General features: G+C 37.4%; 1 protein-coding gene across 4 annotated transcripts in view; it reads right to left on the bottom strand.

Moving 5' to 3' along the window:
• The window catches only part of MIB1 (MIB E3 ubiquitin protein ligase 1), a 77,966-nt gene that overhangs the window by 15,209 nt on the left and 37,057 nt on the right, over window positions 1–25,700 (bottom strand). For 3 of the 4 annotated variants that reach the window (XR_007776804.1, XM_009102477.4, XM_018909296.3), the window contains exons 13-17: window positions 10,608–10,740; window positions 10,142–10,228; window positions 7,482–7,643; window positions 2,592–2,773; window positions 1,180–1,372 (exon numbers count right to left, since the gene is read on the bottom strand). Coding sequence is in view for 3 of the 4 variants with exons in the window: in XM_009102477.4 (XP_009100725.1) it covers window positions 1,180–1,372; window positions 2,592–2,773; window positions 7,482–7,643; window positions 10,142–10,228; window positions 10,608–10,740 (757 nt within the window). In the remaining variant the exon portion in view is untranslated. The remainder of the gene's footprint in view (window positions 1–1,179; window positions 1,373–2,591; window positions 2,774–7,481; window positions 7,644–10,141; window positions 10,229–10,607; window positions 10,741–25,700) is intronic. The other variant, XM_018909300.3, reaches the window with a different exon arrangement.

The following is a 25,700-nucleotide window of genomic DNA, read 5'->3' as shown; positions in this document are numbered from 1 at the left end:
TTGACCAGATATTCCAATCTCTCAAACTAATTCAGCAAAAGAAATCAAAGGAAGGCTATCCATAAAGCTTAGCTTTCACCTGGGAAAGCTGATTTCCACAGACTACCTTCTTTAGATGGATGAGTAGGGGCAGAACCCTCACTCTGCTACTCCATATCACTCAGTGGCAGACCCTTTCACTGACTGCAAAGAAAATCTAGAGAAAAGGAGCTCCCAATATGTTAACATTTGGCTTTTGAACATACACAATGCAGAACAGCAAATAGTATAAGAAGAATAAGAGAGTGAGAAGTAAAAACAGTGCAACTTTGTATTTACAATTCTTTTACTTACTCTGAGATGGAGGAAAAAACAACATACTACAGAAGCAGACTAATCAAATATGTTTGGAAAAAGTAAAAGAGAAAAACCAAAAAAAAAAACCAGTTGGGTTTCCAAAAAGAAACCAACCAAACAAAAAAACCCTAAAGCCAATCCAAAACCAAACATAAATCCAAGTGCAGAACATTACTTCTTTTTTTAACAGCTAAAAAAAAACCAGGACAACACTTGGTGATTACAAGGAATAAAAGAATACTCAAACAGAAAAGCAATGAGGAGGTACCCATACAGTCAAAACTACTTGTGAGTAACCATTTGAGAAACCTTGGTCTCCAAAATAGGGCATGACTGGTTGATTCTCTGAAGGAAAAAGTGTAATGAAACTCATGCTTCCAAAGAAAAAGAAGGTGAAAGCTGAAAGTAATTATTAACTACAGAAAAAAGCACATATTAACTCAGTTTACAGGCAAATCATCTTTCAAGCAGCCCTAAGGAATAGAAGAACTCAATATTACTGAGGGAAATTATACTTCAGAAAAAGCAGCAATTTATCTTAACATGAAAAAAAGATAGCATAACAGGGAAGAAATAGTCTATTTCAATAAAGCATTCTCAGGTGACTTTATTAGCACCTGAACAATGAAGACATTGCAAGGCAGGGAGAGGTAGGTATGACAGGCAAACAGAAAAGAGCAAGATATCATTATGATGCAAAATTGATTCCATCCAGTGAGGCGTGGTTAAGGCATAATACCACATAAAAGAAGATGTATATTTCTTTGACCTCTTTTTTACCTTTTTTTTTTTTACTTTTCCATTATAAAAAAAAGAGAACCAGTACATTTCAGAGGTTTTTACCTTTGTCCTAGACTGAACTTGCTCTTTACAGATGAGGCATTTTTTCACCCGTGGTGAGCACAAAGAACACGTGGCAATATGGCCACACGGGCCAAACAGAGTGTCTCTCTTCATGTCTGAACACACCATGCATTCCTCTAAGGTTTCAGAATCATTGTTGATCATAGACGGACTTCGGGAACCAACCTGGCCACTACAAAGAAACCTGGCAGTCAAACTTTTAATAATTAAAAAAACCCACTCAATTTAAAATGTACATCAACTGGCTGCTTATATAGGCCTATGCACTCAGGCATCAATGCACAATCACACAGTGATCTGAACTGCCTTTTCCAAAAAGTACAGCTGACACTGCAGTGCGAGGTTACACACTCGGATAAGACATTGTACTGAAACAGGACACACAAGTGAGGATATCGTATTGTGAACGTAAAAAGTCCCTTCCTCTCGTCTTAAGAGCTTGCTTTACTAACAGAGACGTGCCCTGTGGTGGGCAGACGCAGACCCCGGGCCTCGCCCATCCATCCCCACGGCCGGCAGGGCCGGACCCGGGGCTGGAGCTCCGCGCTGCGCTGGCCCGCAGAGGGCGCGCGTGCCCAACTCCCGCCACGGGATGGGGCCGGGACGCACGGACGGACACACACAGACTCCGAAAGGAAATAAGCACCTTACTCTTTACCAGGGCAACATCAATAAAAACAGCCTTTTTTGGTCACATTTTAAGAGTTCAGTTTTGATTTCCATACAGGAACTAAAGATGAGAATCATTTGCGGCAACGGGTGGAATGTAACTAGGACAAGGTGAATCCTCTGATACTGCATGGACCTGATAACGTGGTATTTCACTGAAACTGTGATTCCTAAAGACATCAGACCTACTCCCTCGTTCTCTTTTCACAGAATCATACAGTTGTTCAGATTAACAGGTACTCAGCAGGTGACCTTCTCAAAGCAGCAACAACAGTGAATTCGTATCAGTTTATACCAGGCTTTGCCCATTTCAGTGATTAAAAGTTGTATGGACAGAGATTTCACAACTTTCCAGGCCAACCTGTTTGCAATGCTTAGTTATTCTTCCAGGGAATTCCCCCCCCGACTGCCTTGTGAAGTTCCACCAATACCCCTCCTGAAGATTGTCAACTTCCTATTCTCCCCTTTCCCATACTAATATGCATGAAAGTCCTCTAAGACTTGGATAAGTTTCAATTAATGTATTTGTGAATAGCATTCAGTGTACCATAAAAACCTAAATTAGTAAAAAAAAAAAAAAAACCAACAAAAACCCACACACAAAAAACCCCACCAAACCCCTAAATTTGTATATTTTAATTAAAGGTTCAACATTTCAAAAAAGTCAGTTAATCTGTGGAAAGCAGACATTTGGAAACTAAGTATTTTATGAATATACAAACCTGACTTTTTCTTTGTGACATTTAGCCAGTGCTTTGCAGAGACTTGGATCAGGGCAGAGATCAAGAGGGGACTGACCCTTCTTGTTACGAATGCCGAGGTCAGCCCCGTTGGCTGCCAGGAAGCAGGCAATAGATGCAGCACTCTTCTTCTCTGCTCCTTGAGTGCCAAGTCCCATTATTAACTGAAAGAAAACAAATATGTAAGCAAGAAAGACTGTCTAAACAGTTAAGAATCGTCTGGCTAAAGGAAAGCTACTTGACATGCACACATACACATAGATACGTAAATGTGTAAGCCAAAGGAAGCATCTCTAGAACTAAAATCAAAACAATTGCTTCATTCTGAGTCAGCTATATTCAGCTTTCCTTTAAGGAACTAAAATTCAGCAAGGAATAGTTCTACTGAAGCACTCCATCTCCTGTACACCTATACTCACGTGTGAAGTGGCTGTCCTTCTATGTAAGCACTGTAAAGGGCAAAGTTCCAGTGGGTATATTCAGAACACACTTCAGTATATACTCAAATTGCTCACTTCAGACAAAATGCTACCACTGCACTTGGACTGAAATCACAGTTGAGCAGAGAAATGAATGCACATCTACTTTTAGTCCAGTAAGAAAAGTACCTGCCTAAGAAAGTAATTGAATTTCAGTCTTTCTCAGCCTGGGTGGATTAAAGCCCACACGCTGTCCCTATCTAATCACATAATGCTACTCTGCCCTTTTACAGCTGTTACTGTATCCTTGTGCAACTGCTTCACAGGGTCAGCTAGAAACACTAAGAAGGTTCACTACCACAGCCCAGCAAGGAGTGGATTCCCCAAAGCATTCTGGGCTCCCAACATCTTTTTGTATCAAAGCTCAATCAGATGAAATGCATTAAGTATAACACAGACTACAGAACTGCTGGCATCACTAAGAATCCCTTAGCAAACTACACTACACTGTATTCAAAGGAAGAGCTTTGGCAAAGCTAGGGCAGCTCCAACTCAAGGAAACCCAGTGGCTTAGGGAAGAATTTTTTTAAACCTCAGTCTATATTTTTTTTTTAATTAGAAGTTCTTATATCAATATATGTCACTGAGGCTACAAGACTCTTAAAGGTTGGTTTATAAATTCAGATACTCCTTCTGCTTCTTTCTTGTGATTAGGTAAGAACAGTACAGCTCCAAAGGCTTTATACCAGGAAAATCAGTAAGTAATGGAAACAAATTGTTTTGTGGTGTTCAGATAATAGAAAATTTTCATTTATCAATCGAGACCATTTTTCTACACTTCAATTGCAGCACTGGCTGAAGCAAAGCAGAGATGTGACCCAGCTTCAGTCCTGGTATGTTGGACCGTATTAGTAATCCAGCCAAGGCAGCACAACACCCAGTGAAACTGATTTGCTCCAAGATTGGCAGAGTCATTGTGGACCAGTCATCTACATTAGTCACAAAAAGCCTAGGTCCTAAAATGCCTCTGCATGCTGTACAAGTTGAAAACACCAGAACAATGTTGCATCCTATGACATTTCTCAGGAAGCCTCCAACTTTTCAGGCACAAAGAATGAGAACACCACAAAACAACCCATGCACAAAATACTCTCCGTTGTATCTCAATGCCCAGAAAGGCTGCAGCATACCTCTGGAGGGGGCTAGCCCTGAAATGCACCCAGCCAATTCACCAGTGAGGGAAAAGTCTCAGTGCAATCCACAAAAACTGTATAAGTATCATCTAAGTAATTGTAACTTTGAAGCAGTAAACACTTTGCATTAGTTTCTTTCTTATAAGTTAGGATTTAGGCAGTGGCACCACTTAAAAGCATTTTAAGAGTCAGAAATACACCTTAAAGACACTTGTATATTAAAATAAATTACACAAAATGACCCTGGGAATAATACAGTTATTTAGGATAAAAAGTACTCTAGGCCAGAACAGTGCATTTGTAATAAAGCAATTCAAATTACTTTTTTGTGGCGGTGGAGACTATACTTCAGAAAATTTCTCCTCCTCCCAGCTGCACAGTCACAATATGCTGGATGGAAAACTCAAAAATTATTTAAAGAAATGGGGTTTGCTGCTCATAGCACTTGAGCACAGAAATGTTTTTCAGAAGGGTACCTAAAATAAGTAGGGTTTTGTGTACTATCAAGATTGCTCACTACATGTATTTTAAACAGTCTATCAAAAAATCAGCTGAAGAAATCTGATAAAAATTGTTTTATGTATAACATAAAATATCCTGAGTTGGAAGGAATTCACAAGGATCATCAAGCTCCTGTCCCTGCACAGGACAGCCCCAAGATTCACACCAGGCCCCTGAGATCCAAAAGCTTCTTGAACTCTGGCAGGCTTGGTGCTGTGACCACTTCCCTGGGGAGCCTGCTCCAACAGGCATAATACTGGCATTCAGAAGGAACTACTAAAAAAAAATGTCAAAGAATTCATTCAATTTAGTTCCATTTATGAATTAAGTGAATGATAATCAGTAAAAAGATTGTTTCATATTTTAAAAAGTGGTCAAAGTAAAAAGTAACAAATCATATAATTTCAATGAGTTGCTGTCTAACCAACTTGATCAAGGATGAAATACCCTAAAATCTTGCAAGTGAGATTTTTCTTTTCAGTTTATTCAACTGAAACAAAAATAGAAATAATTATTTCTATTATGTATGTATGTGCTACAAAGAGGCACCCTACAGGCCTCAGTAGGTTGGAATCTCCAAGACAGCAGTACAAAATTAATTAAAATTTAGCCAAGCAAAAATAAGCTCTAAAAACGAAATATTTGCAGAGATATGTTGCTATCACATAGCATAATGAAATCTGACATGTTTTCCAACCTTTAAAGGAATTAATGAAGAAGAATAAAAAAATCTCTCAAAACAAACCCTCAATTTAAGTCATCACACTTACAAAAAGAAAACCCTACTGATTCCCAGGCAAAATTATTAATCCTATTTATCATCTATTATCCACCACCTGTATTTGCAATTGCACACAAGACAAATTACCAATGTGTCCTTGGATAGCTTTAAAGGTCCAGATGCCTGCACATATTTTCACTGCTTCAATTCTGTCTTTGTTGATACTCAATTTTGGGCCAAGGGCAGCTTAATATTTAAAACTGTTTAATGGTAAATCTAGTTAATAGAATTTTTACCTTACTGTCATTTAAATAAAGGTAGATAGGTACAGGTATCGTTCTCATTTCCTGTTTTTCACAAAACGTTTTCAGATAATTTGATTTGCTGATCATCTTAAAGCGTTTTCAGATATATTTATTTCATCTCTTACATTTCACAAAAAATAAAAACAAGCAAGTTTTCATCTCTTCTCTGCCAGAACTTATCTTCTCCACACCACTGAAACCTCTCAAATTTGTTACTTTGGCAAAAATTTTCTCTGCAGCTGAACAAAGTGCAAAGAAATGACCAGTACTTTGATCACGCTAATAAAGGAGAGGAGGTATTGGCTGATCATGATTTTTTTAAAACTTTAAAACATTTTTAAGTGATTGGAGACACAATGAAGATGGATTTTTTTTTTGTTTCTCATATCTTTTGCCTGCTCTTTGTCTTATTACTTCAATAGAAATGTAAAAAAATTACACTTTTGTTTTAAACCAAGAATTATATAAAATCCCCCCCCCCCCAAGAGAAGTTTAAAAGGTGATGGGAAAAAACCCCACTTCTATTAAAATCCTCAAAAGTCAAGTCAATGCACAACTCCAGTTTCATTCTGGAAGTCATTAATAAGACTGGGCAGAGAAACCAATTTATGAAATGCCAAATCTGATTTAAAAAATTCCCTTTCATTCATTTCACAGTTAAACACATGAACACAAAGTATTCTAGACAGCTCTCATAAAGTCCATTTCAGATCACAGAAACAACTGAGCTGTCACCACTCTTCTTGTCTCACTTAAAAGGACACACACATTTTCTTACACGTGTTAGTCATATTTCAAATCTCTTTCAAGGCTTATTCCAGTGTTTATCAGTGAGATTCAGTAACCAATTTGAAAAAAAAATTTGTACAGTGGAATTATTGTTTTGAACAAACACTTTTCATAAAGTTGATGTATCTGTTTTTTCTTAAAGAAATGCACAAGCAACAATAAAAAAATTTCTAATTTTAACCCTGAGCTAAAATCAGAAAAAACATTTTACTAATAACTAATGATTCAGCAGCTCTGATACACCATTATGTTTTGCATCTTTAATATCTGAAGGAAAAAAACTGTTTCTTTTTCTCAATCTGAATTGCTCCATAATTTTATTTCTCCTTTGTCTCTCAGGTAAACTACAAACTTCACCACTATGTATGGGGTTCACACAGCTTTTTGGGTGTGAGAGCTTATATTTTCAGTAAAACATTTTGACTTTTATTACCTGGAGGCTTTTTGACTAATGCCTTACTACAGCACAATTTCTGAAGTGAACTCTGTCAAAAATATACATTGCAATAAACATACAAAATTAAGATTGCCTTGTTCTAACAGCACATAGTTTCAGAAAGTTAGAGAAGCAACTAAGCAACTAAAGTTATAAAGACATGCAAGACACTGCATCACAGAAAACTATTTCAGTCTTATTCTGTACTGTAGTACTGTTGAATTCTCTTTCCAAAAAAGCTACTTAGATTTTTTAGCAGCCATACATGTTCACTACAGAAGATAGATTCATATAAATATTTTTGAGCTACATAACCCTCTTTCTTCAAAAAAGGTAATGACTTCATGTGGAAAGCCACACAGAACAATATGATTTCTGCCTACACTGCAGTTTAATGCAGAATGTCTACATAAATTTATGCTGCCAAAACCCAGCCCAACAGTACAGAAGTAGACAAAGCGACAAATATACAGGGGAAAAAAAGAATAAATAAATGTGTTTTATTTACTGTGTTCTTTGATGGCTCCCAAGCAGTATCTACCTTGCCCACATCTTGCATGTCTTGGAGTTGGCGGAGCTGTGACAGGGTGTGGTGTCTCAGGGCTTCATGCAAGGGAGTATCCCCATCTTTATCCTGAATATCCAATTTAGCACCTGCACGGACTAAGAGCTGAAAAGAGAGAGAACGCAAATTATTGAAATAATTTAAATTTATTTTCCTTACCTGGAGCTCAGCCCTCAACCAAAGCATTTATCTGTCTCAAAAAACAAGCTTATTTCAGCAGAAGGCTAATGCTTGCCTGTGCTCTGAATGCTACAAAAGACATAATTTAAGAGGATCCTTTCTACTTCCTTAGACTTTAAATCTTATAAGACAGCCAACAAACAATGTAATTTATTACAGCAATATGTACAATACTTGAGATAGGTATATATTCTTTACTATTAGGTTTCAATGACCTCAAAAATCATCACTTTCACACCATACTAAACTTTACAACTTAATTTACAGTGTCCTCGCATTAGCAAAGTAGTTAAGCATGTACTTTGGTTAACCCTAATTCAGGAGAAGACATAAAAGCCAATGACACTATTAAAAACTCTCTCAGAACACTTTGGAAAGCAATGAACTGTAAGACTTGTCTCTAAGGCTAATTTTAGACACCCGTTCCTATTCACATGACACAAAACAAGCACAAGGCTGCACAGGCCCTCCTATTCCTATGGCCTTTGCATACGGCCCTTCCACAATTCAACCCACTAGAACTTTCTTAAATACACTGTTGAACAAAACAAAGCAACACATCCTGACAAAAAAATACCAACTGCCCCTAAAAATTAAACCCCATCACTGTTGCCATTCAGAAGCTTGTAGGCAGCAGCCGAGGTTTTAACTTCAGTTTTTGAGTTTTTTCTGCTACTCTGCAAAATTTGGATTAGCAGAAGAGACAAAAGGCATAATCCAAAATCAGGAATATACAAAGAGGGATCTCCCTCTTTGGAACCCACATGCTTGCAAGAAGTTTCAGTTTCTCAGAACCAAAGAATCTCAAACTTCAGAACAGGCTAAAAGGAATTCAAAGCCTAATTTTCAAGAAAGTATCTGCCTACAATTATTTGCAGCTTATCATTTTACCCAACCTTCTCTTCCACAAGTGAAACCAAGAAAACCAGCTAATACTTGACATAGTCTAGTCTCAACTTCTTACACTCTAAATGGATTTACTCTGGACCAATTTCTTTTCTCATGTTCATATCTTGTGTCTGCCACTAGCTCTTTACTCCTTTGAGTTTCTCCTGGAATCCTTGACTACCACAGAATTTCAGAGTCTTTGCAGAAGTTTAAAAAAAATAATTTAAAAAAACCCAAAACAAACCACTGCCCTTTGTCATGTCAGTAGGACTTTTAAAAGAACCATGCTACCTTTGACCACTATTCCACAAATGCCTAAGGGTACAAACCCAGCCCTGGAAAGTATCCAATAGGAATTAGTTTTGGAATATGGAGCCAACATGTTCTTTGCATGGCTACATGAGCTATTTTAGGACTTCTTAAAGTTAATCCAGTTCTGAAAAACGGATACTCTACAGGGTCATTCACTTAAACATTCTCAGATATAAGCATGTCAGTGAAACACACATGCTAGTTCTTCCACATGCCTACCTTCCTGCTCATCTGCTACATTAATATTGTATTCTCAGGTAACTCTGTGAATTCCAGAAGGGCACAAGAGTTCACCAAACACAGCTGCCAAATAGCTTGCAGGATGCAAGTGGCACTGACTCTAGGAAACCATTCTTCTGGTAGCAAGCAGTTCCAGATATAGGGCCATATCACATGTTTCACTGTAACGGGATCACACCCATCAGCCCTCAGAGAGGGAGAAACCTTATGGTTAAATAACACTTAACAGAATGCAGGTCTGCATAGGGGGAACAATTCTGTGAAGGCCTGAATTAGAGACAGTTTTCCGGACAAGATGACTCTATAAAGAAAAAAATTACATCAAAGGCCAAGGCCAGATTGATGCATTCACTCTGAGAGCAGTGAGCGCTCTCTCTGAGCCTCAAAAGCCCACAGTAGCAAGGCAAACAGTCACAAAGGTGCTGTATGACAGTGCACACAGGCCAGAAAACCAGAATAGCATTCTTTCACCAGTAAGGTACTACTGTTCACTGCTTATAGGTCTCTCAAGCTAAGAGCAGGGAATGTCAAGAGACTGAAAAGGAGTTATGGTCATAAAAGATGTTTTGTCTTACAATTTGCAAAAGCTATGAGCAAGAACAATTACTCATACAGCAGGAGACATGAGAAATGCTATTTGAAGATTCCGTTACAGCACCACAAGATTCAGACAAGTAACAGCTGAACACATTCTTCCTTACTAAACAAGAAGGGATGCTGGAATTGGCAACCACACAGAGGAAACCATAATGCACATGTACAAAAATTTAGCATGCTTCAAGTGGAGTTCATATTGCTGACTGACCTTCTGTGCAAGTTGGCAGGCTTCTGAATGAAACAAAATCCAATCAAACAAACATGCAGTGACTATATGTTGTCAAATAATTTTTTGAATGTTCATGAAGTATTCATATTTTAACAGCTACCATCAGCTTTAGTCAAATGCCATTAACCATATGGCTTACTGCAAATAAGATACTTACCCTAACAATTTGTGTATGCTGTCGTTCAACAGCAAGATGAAGAGCAGTTTGCTGGTTAACATTCTGGATATCTAAGTTAGCATTGCCCTGCAAGATATTCAAAACATTAGAACATTAACACCCCAGCAACTCATCTACAGGCAAGGCAGTCCATTAGGACACTGACTATGACCCTGAATACAATTCCTAGTTAGGAGATTTGAGAACAGAAATTATTAAATACTTCAATTATTCACTGTACAGATGTTGATCTGTTGAATGAAACTAGGTATCCAATTTTTCAGTCCCTCTGCACCATTAGGCTATTGTAACAATCTCAAAGGCAAATTTGACCTTTAGAGCTCAACACGTCCTTCCCTCCTCCACTGCTTCTGCATTGCGACTGCAGGCATAAAGCAGCCAACTATTTTCACATCAGATGGTTAACCAAAGCATGACATTTAAATCCTCCTGAGAAAAGTCCTACCTGATGCACCAAAAGTTCAGCCACTTCCACATGATTATTAAGAGCTGCCAGATGTAAGGCTGTGTAACCATCATCTTTTTTCTCATCAACAATCCACGGTCGTGGTAACTTGGACAACAACACGCGCATTGCGCTGAAAAAAATAAGTGGAGATGGCATAAACACCCCTCCAACGTATGCTGAACGACAACAGTAGAACAACATTAATTCTCAGAACTAAGTAGTAGTGGCTAAAATAATTTTAATCTTTTTTCAAACAGAGAGAGTGGGTGAAAAGCTATACCAACAGTTCCAAAGCAGAATAATTTCATGTTCACTTCCTTCTCATTAGAGCACACAAACAAACCATACAATGCCCGGAACAGTGTGAGGATCAGGTGTGTTTTTTAGAAGAATGCTATCTAGCAGTAAAAATTGCATTAAAGAAGCATTCAAACAAACTCTGAAGTGTAGACAAAAGAATTTTCTCCCTCAAAATCTTTATAGCGTCCATTACTTAAGTATTTAAGTATTTAATGACCAAGTTCCACTACATTAGATTTCTTTAAAATCATCACTTTATAAACTGATACCATGTAACAGTTAAAACTCAATTTCTGAGAAAGAAAATGGAGGAAGATCTCTTAAGCACAGACAAAATACATGCTGAAAGTGTTAAATGAGAACTAGTGGGATATTTTCTTAACATATAATGGTTGACTATAACATACCATGGCAGTGTCTGGTAGTCAGGGAGTAGGGTGGGAAAAAGCAACTTGATTGCTATAAGTATTAAAGCACACTAAAATCCATGAAGTCCAAAGTTAACCTTCAGTTAATGGTATTAACAACACAACACTAGATAAACAGATTGCTCAGTCTTGTATTCTCTGAGAAATACGGTTTTCTTAAGCTTACATGTCTTCACTTAGCTTTTGGAATACATAAGTTACCAAACTTAAACCACTTATTGTCTTATCTTTATAAACAGCATATGTAGCTCCCTTATGACAGTTCCTTAAAGACAACACAAAACCAGAAACTGCTACAATCCTGTGCCAAGAAACCTCTTCTGTCATCTGATGTTTCCCTACTGTTGAAGGAACATGATATCTACAGGAGAAACAGGGCTTCTCCACAAAACTCAAACTTTTAAAATCCAAGTAATCCTTGCTAATGCAAGTGGAACCACTCAGTCACACAGTGCCTTGCAAGGCAGATAATGTATCTAAATTAAAGAGTTCTTCAAGAGTTCTGGTATCAAAAATGTGGGATCTCAATAATCCACAGAAAAAGCCTCATAAATTGTATCTCTCAGCTTTTACTTAAAAATACCCTCATAAGGTATGAATGACTGCCCTGTCAAGTAATAACTGAGCTCCCATTTCATTCCAATCATAGGCTGCCTTGAACATCCATACTAAGGTGAAGTGGTATTCACTCCTAAGCTTTCTTTTAGAACAAACCAATGAGTTTCCTATTAAAACCCCTAAAAGTTGTGTCTGGGCACAGCTCACCCTAATAAGCCCTCCTTGAAAGCAGAGCAGTCTGTGAGGTAGACTACTGTACTGGTAAGGAAGTGCACTCCTTCCTACACTCTGCTCAGATGCTCCCATAAAAGATTCTGCTTAATAAGCATCTCCATGTTCTCCTACTACTGAGTGCACAACACAAACCTCTGGTTTCACACTCACGCTGCAGCTGCCAGAATGGCGTATTAAGGGGCACTTCTTTGTCCCCAGAATCAGTGTGTCTAAACTAACCAACAGCATTTTCAAGCCTCAAGGTCATACAAACCCACAGGAAGCCAATTGCTATGTGGAGCATCCGTAGCCAGGCTGCTCTGGATGTTTGTCCCCCTTAGAGTGGACAGAAGCCATTCTCAGCCTCTTAGGATTTTTTACTTTCCTGGCAGATTGCTTCTCACTTCCTCACAGTCCAAATCACTTATAACACAGCAATATAAGACAACAACACTTAACAGACTGTACATTGCTCATTGTGAGCCATTGCTCAGTTTCTATTCATAACACCTTCTACAGCTCTCTCACGTGCTAGGAAGAAAAGACTAAAATACTTCAGAAAAAAACCAAACAATGGCAACATTAATTCTTTGAGAGATTCACTTATGCAGGATTTTTCAAAATTAATGATATAATTTAGTAAAACTCAAGTTACCAAAGCTTTATGAAATGAGGCAAAATTAACCAGTATCAGTGGCCCTGATAAACACAGTCTATTTTGTAATGCAATGATGCCGTATCTTCAAATCTTGGCACCATCAGAACTGTGTTTAGCTGCTTTAGGGGAACACATCTAGAGCACTATGGTTTGCTTAGTATCTGGCCACACCATCACACCAGCTCTTCAGAATGCTGGGCTGATACAAAGCACACAGTACCAACAACACAACAAGCCTTCTATAGTGGCTTCCCACAGGGCATCATGTCATGTAAGCTCTTTATCTTCACCTGCCAGGCGTGGATAGTCTAAAAAACACAATAAAAAATCCTGGAAATTCCCTATGACTGACAGAAGCACTCAGACTGTGAGCAATCAGGAAAAGGCGGGGCAACAATAACCTAACAAAACAAACAAACAAAAAAAAACCAACAAGAAATTTTTCTTAAAACTGAAACTAGAACTTGAGGAACGCTGTGGAAGAGCACCAACACTAATGACAGCCATCATGTCTCCAAAGTAGCTCTCATCACTAAACAAGAAACTGTCCTAACCAACTCAATGATATTTATAACCTTTCCTTCAGTAAGGAATAAGAAAATTGTCAATTCTACAGATAAATAAAATGTAAAGTACATTGACACACTTCAGCAGATTCCTCAATACGTAAACGTACTTCAGAAATACAACTCACATTTCTTTAATACACCTCATCTTTGAAACAAAAAAAAGAAACCAACTGACTCAGCATTTTGTATGCTGTGAAGAAAAATCACTCATCTTAATATTTGTGTGAGTGTTATCCTTACCAGATTCTCTTTCAAATCGTTAGTTTGCTGTCTTACAGCAGAAAAATTTTTTATCTGAAGTTTGAATGAAAAATATTTGGAGGTATCCTGCTTTCAGAGAAATGAAATGCCTGCTACATTTCTGAATGTGTTTGAGATGCATTGGTCTTACTGGAAAAACAGAAGGACCACCAAAACAAACAAATGGCATCTGTATGGAATAGATTTTTATCTTAATGTTCACAGCAAATCATCAAAGGCTCTGGAACCACTACTCAGTTGTTTCTTTTTATTCAGCAAAAGACTATATCTCTCTTTCAGACCATCCTGTATTATGGGACAGCAGCTAGAAGGACTGTTTCATGGAATGACACCTTAAAATTCTGCAAGATATTAATATGCTACAATGGTAAATTCAGCTCAGTGGCTGCCTCCTCCTCCTAACATTAAATGAGAGGTAGTTTCTTTCATTTTTTACAGGATTTTCTAGAGCTACTGCCAAAATTTTGACAGCTAAGTGGCTACCATTCAGAGCAGCACTCACTGAAACAGGCATACATCATAAAAAGTCACATTAGAGAATTAATGTTGCCAATTACACAGTAATTCATGATTCACTCTTCCCCACGAAGTATTACAGAAGAAGCTGGGTTGTATTGCTCTGTTTTGAAGACCACAACATAGATGTGAAAACTTGTTTTTATCTTGTATACATTAAACAAACTACAGATTGCTTTGACTGTAGTTGTACTGCATAGATAAAGAAATCAGCAAATCTATTAGTAACCCTGATCATGAAACATCTAAAGAAAACTTTCCAAACTATCATCTTCAGGGTATTCAGCTGTAACAGATTACATAGCTGTCTGAGGAGCTGCAAAGATTACTGATGAAATTAATTGAAACACTGAACTTATGTCATTACTATGCTATTTGTACATTATTACTAAAACATCACCAATAAAAAAATTTGTAACAGGCAAGCTTTGGTATTTGTTGGTCTGCAGTATTTTCAGCTTAGCAGAAAGCTCATAAAAAGATTTTGGGCCTTTTTTACCCAGATGCCCATTTGCAACTTCTCAAAATTTCTAATGGAACAGGAAGATAAAAACTCCAGTGAGAATTGTTGAGGGAGTTATCTGTAAAGCTTTAATAGGGATAAGTAAACTACTGCTTCTTTTTTAGGAGCTAAACAGGTGCTCAGTCAAAAAGGACTGAGAAAGCTCACGTGTGCATAGGGGGCTGAGGTGGAGGTGTCTGCTGCTTCCCCAGACACAGCTGCTGGGGGTACACTGCCTTATACTGCCCAGAGTAACTCATCCCCATAAAATGACAGCCCAGACTCTAATGGTTACAAGTGATTTGGTCAAAGGAATATCCATTAATATGGTGCTACATTTAATTTGAGATGTATAAGAGTAGCAGCAAATGCTGCTGTTGCATGCATCTTTATTTGATCTTGCTACATAAGTAATACTTTCTTTTTTTTCTTTTTAATTCAGGTTTTTAGAGAGTCTGAAACGACAGCTTAACATATATAGGACCATAGAATCATTTGGGTTAGAAGAGACCTTACAGATCATCTCATTCCAACCCTTGCCATGGAAATTCAGCAGCATGAACTGGGTACTTGCAACATAAGATATGTCAGAGATCTGAACAATACACTAATTTACTTTCAGCCACCTAGAGCACTTGTTTCAACACCAGTTGCCAACATTAGGCATACAAAATAAAATTATTCTTATGATAAAAAGTTAGCATATGGTGTATTATTCATTATCAACCTACATATAAAATGTTGGGTTTTACGCAGTACTTTGCTCATAGAATTTTTACAGATGCTCATCAGTACTATTTGAGAATGCAACATACAATAACAGATTTATTTGAAAAATCTACAAGACAAAAGTACTTGTAAACAAGATGAAGCCAACACATCATTGTATAAAAACAATTCCAGATTTAGCAGTCTTAACTGCAAAAACATTCCTGTTTAAAAAAAAAAACATGAACAAAAACTAGAGAAGATTCACTGCTACCAACTGCAATTTGACTGCAGAATGAGGTAAATGAAGAAGGTTCAGGGTTTGTGGGATAGTGGTGGGGTGGGTTTATTTGTTTGGCCTTTTAGTGTTCATTTGTTAAGGTTTTATAGAAACAAATACTTAGGCAGAAAAAATTAGAAAGGCTATTTCACAATCTGCATAAGCAGATTTAACTTAAATTGCTACTGAAAGACATAATCCCACTTTTTTCCCTTCACTTCAGTTCCTGCATTATGTTGGCTGTACAGACACATCATTTTCTAGCGAGTGAAACAACCTGCCAGACTCCTGATTTGGCAAGTTTGCTTCCAGACAGATCAATGAGATAATCCAACCTACCCCGCAACTTCATGAACACTAGAAGCAATAGGAGTAAGGGAATGACAAAGCCAGAGCTGCAGGGAGGGCAGACCGCCCTTTCCAGAAGCAAAGTCTTAGATCAGCATAAACTTCTCAGCAATCATATCACCAGAGGTTGTAATGATTCACTGCACTTTCTATTACAGGTTTTTCTACTTTCATGCCATTCTCCTCCCTCAAATCAAGTTTCCACTGTCTCAGTGTGACATGGTTTCATAATGTATTTTACAGTAATCCTGGCTTGAAGTATTCTCCACATACACACACACCACCTCCACCTCCACATATTCCTCTCCAGACTCCTAACCCTGGCTCAGCTAAACCCATTCACCTGCCTCCTGTTAGAGCCTCAAATAGTTGAAGGAACAATTCAGATTTAAAGATAGCTTCCATGGCAAAGTTTTCTTGCAAGACTGTGTAGTCCAACATGCATTTTACAACATAACAGAAGAAAAAACCACATTTTACTAAATCCCTTTCTTATCCTGTTGACTACCACCTCTTCTCAAAAAAAGCTCCCACAAAAAGTGGTCCCAACACAGCATCTGAAAGGTCATCCTCTTCTGCTGGATTATTTCTCATATGGAATAGTACTCCAAGCCTGCTCACTGTGAAGCCAAAGAAACATTTGTACCAACATAGTGCAAGAAGTAACACAGGAGCAGGACAGCGCTATTTTTGGCAACCATAAGATCGTAAGTGCACGTCAGCACACAACTTCAAGCCAAATCAGCTCCCTGATCTGATTCACAGCATACTCACTGTGCAGTACAGAGAGAACCACTGGAAGAATGAAGAAGGAAGTCTGTCTCTCAGGAACAAGCAACAGGAAGAGATTATTACCTTAGACTGGTACTACTGAGCACACTGTACACTTGAATTTAGAGTTGCAGATAGAATTTGTATCTGACCAATGGTCTAGTTCGTAAAAGTTTAAGTAGGCAGTCTGTTTTTTGCTTCTCAGATCTTCAACCATCTCTTGCTTTTGAAAAATCAATTTCATTATACATGTAACCAAAGAAACAATGAGGTACGATCATTTAAATGGAATTCACAAGAATGCATTGCCCAACACTTTGTCTTCAGTGAATAATTATGAAAACAAAGAGAAAAGAATAAATGTGACTTTAGCCAGAAAGCAACAGAAGTTACAGGGTAAGCAGTTACCAAGCACAGGATAAAATCAACACAAAAGGAAGCAGCAAAGGAAGTATAAATCCAAGATACTGGTCTGCTCAGGACTTTGTAATTCACTTTCTACCCTACCATACTGAATTTTGTAACTACTAATTACATCTATATTAATTGAATGGTATTTTGATTTAACAAGTTTGTTTCATTTTAGATTGAGGTATTTTCACCTTTTTCATCCTTCTTGCTCCCAAGCAAAGATTTTGTCTGCAAAATACAGAGAAAGTCTTGAAGTATTTGGGTTCCTGACTGTTGTATTTGAATACTAAATTTCAGTTATTCTTTTTTAAAGAAAAAAAATTGCATATACTCCCCGTGAATATGAAAATCCCGCTTCATATTTTGAATGTGCAGTTATTAGTCTTGCCATGAGACAATTTTGTAAACACGAAAGATTAATGCAACGAGCTGTTCCCTCGATTTCTTTTTTCTTTTCCTCCAAAATAATTCAGTTTTTTTAAAGAACAGTACCACCTAATTACATGTGCATTTATTTTCTTTAGATGCAATTCTATGGATAAGCATTACAAACAAAATACTATGGCATTATTAAATGTAATTGTATGGAATTATATATGGAATTATATTAATTTATTAATAAAAGTTTTTTCAAATAATTTCTAACTTGATTTGAATATGGAAATGCAGGGCTACAAATGGGCACTGACTTCTTATTTATGAACTAACTGTATGATTTGCAATTGAAAACTTCCACTGAGGCTGCTCAGACCTTGGGTTAATCGACATGTTAGTCACGGCATTTTTCAGTGATCAAGAAACCAGGTTACACAACCTGCCATGGCAGCGCAGGATATTTATTGTTCTATATCTGCGTGAAGTCCCTGCCTTGTTACTAGCAGGGCTGCCTTTTTTTTTCCCTCTCCCACTCCTCCCCCCCCCCCACCCCCCGCCCCAAACGTTTCTAAGTATAGTGACAACCTCATCAGGGTTTACTAGTAGCAGCGCAAGCTCAGTGAAAACCTGGGAAATCTAACTGGAAACATGAGAGAGAGCTTTATTTGGCAGTGCTAAAAAAACCTGGGGACAAATGGCTAAGCGGCGGTGGAAGTGCAGGCTGCACAATCAATAGGCAGAGAGCCGGATAGAGGCTCCCTTCGCTGCCGGATCGACAATCGACAGCTGAGAGACTATTTTTTGCAATGGTTGACTAAATATGGTCAGGGAAGAGAGAGGCACAAGAGAGCCTGTTTGCCTGGGAGTGCATGTTTCAAATGCTTAGCTGCCTATAAAGCCGTAACAGTTTTGCTCGTGCCCTCTAAGTGGGAAATACGGTTGGTGACTTCTGTAGTGTGTGTGCGGGAGCCCTGACCTCGCGAGCAGACTTGACCTCTGAAGATGGAAAGTAGCTTCAACACAGACCTGCCTACAGTTAAGCCTGGAAACATAACCTCAAGCAAGAAAAGATGCAGTGCAATATCTAAGGAACTAGAAGAAACCAATATTTGCCGGGGGAGGGGGGAGACGATCGCTATTTTTTTGGTGCTTTTTTCTAATTTTTTTTTTTTTGGAAGCAACTCCAACTTTTGGGGGCTTGGTTTTGGTCTTTTGTTGGGTTTTTATTTTTCTTTGTGCCTGTGATTATCTTCATCTGACAGTGGGCTAAGTTCACCTTCCCTTGGCTTCCTAGCATCTATCCTTGGAGTCTTAACTCTCAGTCCAGCAGACATAAGGTATAATTTCTATACAACATCATCCATATTTTAGCATTCAAAAGAAAGGAAGAAGGTGCCAATTAGGCATCCATCTTCATGCCTTTTTTTTTTTTCTTTTAAGTTTTATCTATTTAAGGTGGTGAGGTACTGTATGCACCGACATTCGCCCCCCCTTGCCTCCCCCTCCCATGTAACGAAGAGCTGATTCAGCGAATAGAGTGAGAGCACTCAGGATGAGATGGCTGCTGCTGATGTGTCTCTAGGTCATTACCTCTCTTCCAACTGCAAATGCTGCATGATACTAAGCTTACAGGTAACAGAACATCAGGAGACCTGCACGTTTAAAGGATGCCTATGACTTTCTGCATGTATATCTTATTTACTAGACTGTTTTTTTAATTGTTGTATTAATCCCTCTACTCTGGGAACAGCTTAATTTTGAGTGTGCTAAAGTACCAAGCATTTGTAGTGTAAAGAGCAGGTTGAAAGAAAACAACTGTTAGTCCAAATTTCATAGCAAAAAAAAAAAGGAAGAAACCAAAAAAACCAAATCCCAACTTGCTTAGTAGGCAGAATTCTTTTTAAAGAAGATAAACTAGTAAATTGCAATGCCATTAACTGGTTGTTCATTTCAGTGAAATATATTCTTATCTTCCTATGCACAACTAAAAATGCACAAACTTGAAAAAGAAAATCTAATAAACAGTGTGGTAGTGTAATGCTGAGTTCTCAAATAGGTCTCAGCAAAATTTTCAAGGTGCTTTATATCAGACGTACATGAAAACAGCCTACTTAAAAACTAGAATGTGACTGCTGTGATTCTAATGCTGCATTGCTGATTCTCCTTGTACTACTGTGCTAGCTACTGCTACACTCTGATTTGCTCTCTATCAGCTGCACTAGGTTTTTGTCATGAGCTGCAGAAATTCTTACTTCCTCTGCTCTCAGCTTTCCTTACAACTATAACAGTTACTAATTGTTCAGCTTATTTCAAATTTACATTTTAATGCTATACAGACAAAACTTACTCTTTACTGGAACCCAAACCAACTCCTGAAATACATAATAAGCAACCATAATCTATATCTGACAGTCCTTCAGAAGTCAAAGCTGTACTGCACATCAAATATTTAACCACTGTTCCAAACCAAGTCGCACAAAAATCTTACAAAACAGGGTTAAACTTGGGCTTTGATTCTATGAGGTTTTTTATTTGGTTTAGATTAATTTTTTTAGTTAATTATTTTAGCTGTCATAAATGTTTCAAGGGTGGACAAACTTTGACTGAAGCAGGTGAGTGCCAGTTTTAAAAAACAAGAAAAGCTGCTTGCAGAAGTGTTGAATAGGTATTAGCTTTCACATGTGACCTTCGGCCTAACAATCCAAATCCTGTCACAGCAGTTAGAGGTTGTTTTCTTAATTCAATGTCATCATCTTTAGGATAAGCAGGATCACTGGTGACATGTGCTTTTGTGTTTGGGTTGGGCTATTTTTGGGGGGTTTTTTGTTTGTTTTGCTTTATTTTTTGTTTTGTTTTGTTTTTTAAATCACTTTGAAATACAGTGTAAATAAGTATAAACGTGCAAAGAGTTTGCAGAATAATGGATGGGATGCAAAAAGCATAGAAGTGGGATTTGGGGTGAAAAAATAAGTTTATAACTGCTATTTTATATCAGTCTATGCTTCCCTTCAGGACACTAGATGCAAACTGTACCCCAGCATGAAAATCTGCTAGAAGACCTGGGAGGAAGCTGAAGTTTTTACAGTGGACTACAACTACATATTCTAAGAAAAGACATTACAAACCTACCAGCAATTCGACTCTCTACTTAAACACGGTCACTTAGAAGAGCAAGAGGCGGCAAAAATATGGAAAAGCACTTCTAACATCAGTGCCATCCCAAACCAATGAACTATGCCCAGCTTTAAGACACTGTGCAGGTAAATTGCATTGCAAAGTTCAGTTAGCATAGTAAGTTTATTTTCTACCATCAGTTTATCAGAACTGTTGTCCTTCCAGAGAACTGTCAGCCAGTTTTACCTAATGACAGCAAGAAAAAGCAGCAAAATACTTCTTAGGTTCATCTGACAGGCAGTCAAGCAACTCTGTGTATACCTGCTCAGAGCACATACTTCTTTATGTACCCATATGAACATACAATGCTATGGAATGTAAAGAAGTATGTATTTTTGGCAGGCAAGGAACGACCAGTAAGAGGAAACTAAACAGCTGCTGGAAGAAACAGGTTTCCCTCTTGTTTGAATGACATTCATGTGACAAATTGGCTTGCTAAGGGTCAGCTGGTATTGCCAAAATAACTCATACTTGTTAGTAACAAATCACAAAACATTAAATTAAGTGACTATAAAAGTGGGTAGGAAGAATTGTTAACAGCTGATAAGCAGAATATTAGTTGCAAACAGAATTCAAAGCAAGGCTGGAAATGAAACCTTGAAATGCACCAATTAAGAATGCAGCATAGCTGCAAAATTCATCATTACCCGTACTCCTCATTTCACAGATCTTAAACTAAACTTAAAAGCCTAGTTATCAAAATGCATCTCATAAAAACAAGCCACTGTTCTAGTAATCACAGCCTGTTCTGTGTACTTCAGATGGTAGTACTTAAATTTGCATCTACCATAGAACATTTAATCCACAGGTTGCAACTGAGACAAGTATTAACAGCTAAGAAATTATAGTGTGATCTACAAAAAATGACAGCCAAAATAATTGAGTATAACTTCTGCAATTTAATAAGACTTAAGTTAGAGTTTTTTCCAAATCAGCACTTATTATGCTCACTGAGCTCTTCGATACAAAGTGCAGTGTCAGGTTTATGCACAGAAAGTAACAATACAGAGATTTCTAGGCCAGAGTCGCTAGTCAGCGGATTAAAGCTATTGACAGATTCCTAAATGAAAACACAAATTACAACTGCAGCCTAAAAGGTACATTATCTTAAATAGTATTTTCAAATTAGCTGAATTTATTTTAAATCCAAATTTAAGAAAAATTGCCATAAAAAATTTTTTTGAAGAACTACATGAGAAATAGTCCTGCAACAGTTTCAAGTCCTAAAATTGATATTAATAAAATACATTGATGCATACCATCCCTAAGTAAAGATATTCAACAGCAAATCCAGGAACAAGGGAAAAACGTGAGGAAAGAACTCCCCACTCATCAATCCAGCCATTTTATTCATGATAGCAGCCTTCTAAAAGCAGTTATTAAATAGGATATATCCATGATAAATAGGCACATTTGCCCCAGATCAAAGATTCTAACTGTAGCCCTTTGCTTACTAAAATGTCTGTGAGGAAAAAAATGCTAACCAAAACAAACAAGAAAATAAACAAAGGCAACATCCGATTTTTAGATGGAGAACTTATTTTTAAATACTCACATAATTCTCAAACAGCTAATAATATACACAGCCTGATATTAACACCTGAGACTACATATTAATAAATATATACAAGCAGAAATATTACCTTACCTGCTTAAGAAAGCAAAGTTTCAATACTTTTTTTAAAGCTCTCTTACAAGCAGATATTTTGACACGAAGGCTACAGTATTTTAACATCTAAATTAAAAACTGGTTTTTAGTGGGAAACAAATCAAATTGCAGTAGCTTTTCTGAATAAAGCAAGACTACTAAACTCAATCATGCTCACAGAAGCAATTTGGCATAACTAGCAGTTTCACTGAGGGGTTAATTGCTAAGCATTTTCTTCTTTTCCTGATGAGTTCCTGTGTTCAGCACCAATTGATTTAGCTTCTTCTATAAAATGGGACAGATTTTTTTAACAGCTTTAATTTATCCGAGAGGTTTTTGGTAACAATTTATCATACTGTGTTCTCCCTTGTATAACATTGCAATATTATTCTGACACAAAATGACAGTTCAGAGTGATACAAAAGTTAAAATTATATGTTGACATAGCTTCCTGCTAGTTCATGTTAGCATATCTCTAAGAATACATACCCAGTCACTCTAAAATGTCACATCCATCACTTAGATCAGCTGTTCAATTTTAACCGAGCACACGTTGAACTTTGGGCATCTGCTGACACAGTTGTAACTCAAACATTTCAACTGTGTGACTGACAGGGATAGCAGATGCTGACATTATCAAATGCTACACGGCTTTTTTTCCACAGCCGTTTTTTGTCCCGATATGGCCAGTACATGAAACTGTATTGCCATCCAAAAGCGCACTTGAGCAGCTGTATCTGTAAAACAGTTCCTCTATAACTGGTAAAAATAGAAACTCATTTTATAGCCATCTTGATGCTTAAGTCCAAGTGACACACCTGCTACATTTCTATTAGGATACATAGTGTTGGGAAATATATTTACATAAATCTTCTCATCATCATCAGACTATGCAACAAACACACATCGACTATCCTTGACATACTCATTTCTAGGGAATGGTTTGAACTAAGGTTGTCCCCTAATTTCCACTGCAGTCAAAGCTCAGAAAGAATTCAGTATGACATAAAAAAAGCTTTGTGAGCTCGCACAATTTTGTATTAAGGACTTTAGTTGAGAAGAAATCAGATGCAACCCCAGATAAATCTTTAAAAGCTGTTTTTTCTGGCATTAAATGTTTTTACATATGCTATCAAGGTAAAAAATTAAATTTATTCTGCTATATTATATAATCATTCCTAAAAAGTTAATACTAACCAGAGATATAGCAATGGAATTGAAAGCACTTGGCATTTATATTTGTGCTAACCAACTACAGCATAAAAGCAGCTGCAAAAGGGAACCTGCCAGAAAATGAATGAGGGGAAGGGGGGGAGGAGGGTGACAAGAAACTGAAACGTTCTTCCCCAGTAAAGTTTAACATAAAGGAGTAAGGGAGCTCTATCTATTTCTGATGGAAACTTTAAGACTACAGTTTCTAACCTATTCTAAAATTTGATTACACTAGACAGGAAAAAGTTTAAACTGTAACTATGATTTGATTTGAGACTCATCCAAAGATCTTCAAGGAAATACTCAAGGACAGAACAAATCTGTACAGGCCTTTCTGGTATACAGCTTTTAATTGTGCCATCTCCAAATTAGGAAAGAGTTAAAAATTTGCATTGACAAGAAACAAATTGTGTAACACAGAAGAAAGCGGCGTGTTCTTTGTGCACTGCTCACGTGCTTTAAAATGTGTTACTGAATTATAAGCTTCCTGCACTCCAATGCTTTGCTAAAGCTGGTAAAATGGAACCAAATCACCTCTTCAATGGATTTGGTCCCCTTCAACCAGCTGTAGCTATGCATTGATCACTACAGGATTTCTCAAGTTATTAAAACTGGACATGAAACCTGCTCAGAGCAATTATGTAGTCCTCTCTTCAGTCCAGCTCAACTTCTAGGCAGCCTGAAGATGGAAGGTAACCAGGAGTGTAACAAATTCTGTATTCCAAAATTTCAAGTTTGTATTTGTAAATAAATAGCTACTGGTGTTTAACATTTTGTCCACATGCAGTAAAAATCATCTCTTACAACATTTATAAAGAAGATAGGTAAGCAGTGAAATAAACACTTCCCAATGATTTATTGTCTCTTGTATTCTTCCTCAAGGCTGGTGCAATTTCTAGCAGAACTTATCAAAAAAAACCCTAAAACCCAAAAAGAAACAATCATGAACAGGGCAGGTTACTTTCTGGGCACCTCTCTCCCCTTTTTCATGTTGTACAAGGAAGGAAACTCCACAGGGCAGGAACTGTATTTGCCATTTTGTATCTGTCGGGCACTTTATTTACTACCTAAAGATAATAAATTTGTTACTGACCTCAACAGCTACAGGCTAATCTGCCACCTAATAATAGGTCTGCTCATGGAGATTATACTCATCCTCCGAACCAACTTGAACAAAAGTATTCTTCCAAAGCATTTTCTGACATAATACTTTAATAAGAGGTTTTAAAAACAGACTCTCTTTGCACTCAGCTTCAACTAAGCTTAACCTACATTTACTGTCAGAACTGCAAATATAAAAGCAAAAAACCACTTTGACTGGTTTAGAAAATAATTGTACCACTCTAATTTCCCCAGAACTTGTCTCTCTGAGACCACCATGACAACACAGCCCGTGAGTCCTGCAGACACTTCCTGAAGACACTCATTAACCCTACATAGAAGTGCGAAACCCCACCTTTCAATTAAATTGCTACAGTTAGAAATTTCACTGCCAACCTGTTCAAACCATCTGCAAATCTAAAAAAAAAAAAAAAATTGAGATCTCCTAAATAATAAGAAAACCATGGGGAAAAATTACAATTCTATTTTAAACCACAATCTCCTGCTTGCCAGTTTAGGAACATAAAGATGACATACTTCTTGCTATTGGAGAGCAATACCTAAAATCTGTTTCTTACTCCAGGACTTTAATTTTTTGATTTGAAGTCCAGCAGAATTTATTGCTCCAAAGAACTAATCATACACGTGTGTGAAGTCAGGTCAGCTCCAAGAGCAGCCTCTATTTAAGATGCTAGCTGCAGAGTGAATAAAGCTCTCTTCACAAGATACAATGCAAATCTAAAACTAACTGGGGCAACGGATATAAAATACGCCTACACTTCACAGTCATGTCTTCAGCTCAAAATCTGAAGTCACAGGTATGCGAATAGATCAAACATAAGCAAGAGATGATAACATGGCAAAAATAACCAATCTGTACAGTATTTTCAAATTTTACTCTCCTTTTTTCTGTCTGAAAAAAATCTCATTAACACTGGAAGAGGCCAAGTCTGCCAAGCTTTGAGGCGCACAGTACTTTGAAAAAAGTCCAAAATAAATGCACTTTTAATATGACTGACTCAGTTAAAAATCACGAACAAGAAACCATGTATTAAAT

Source organism: Serinus canaria, chromosome 2 (genome assembly GCF_022539315.1).
Source record: "Serinus canaria isolate serCan28SL12 chromosome 2, serCan2020, whole genome shotgun sequence".
NCBI lineage: Eukaryota > Metazoa > Chordata > Aves > Passeriformes > Fringillidae > Serinus > Serinus canaria.
This window is presented reverse-complemented; position numbering and strand designations above follow the sequence as displayed.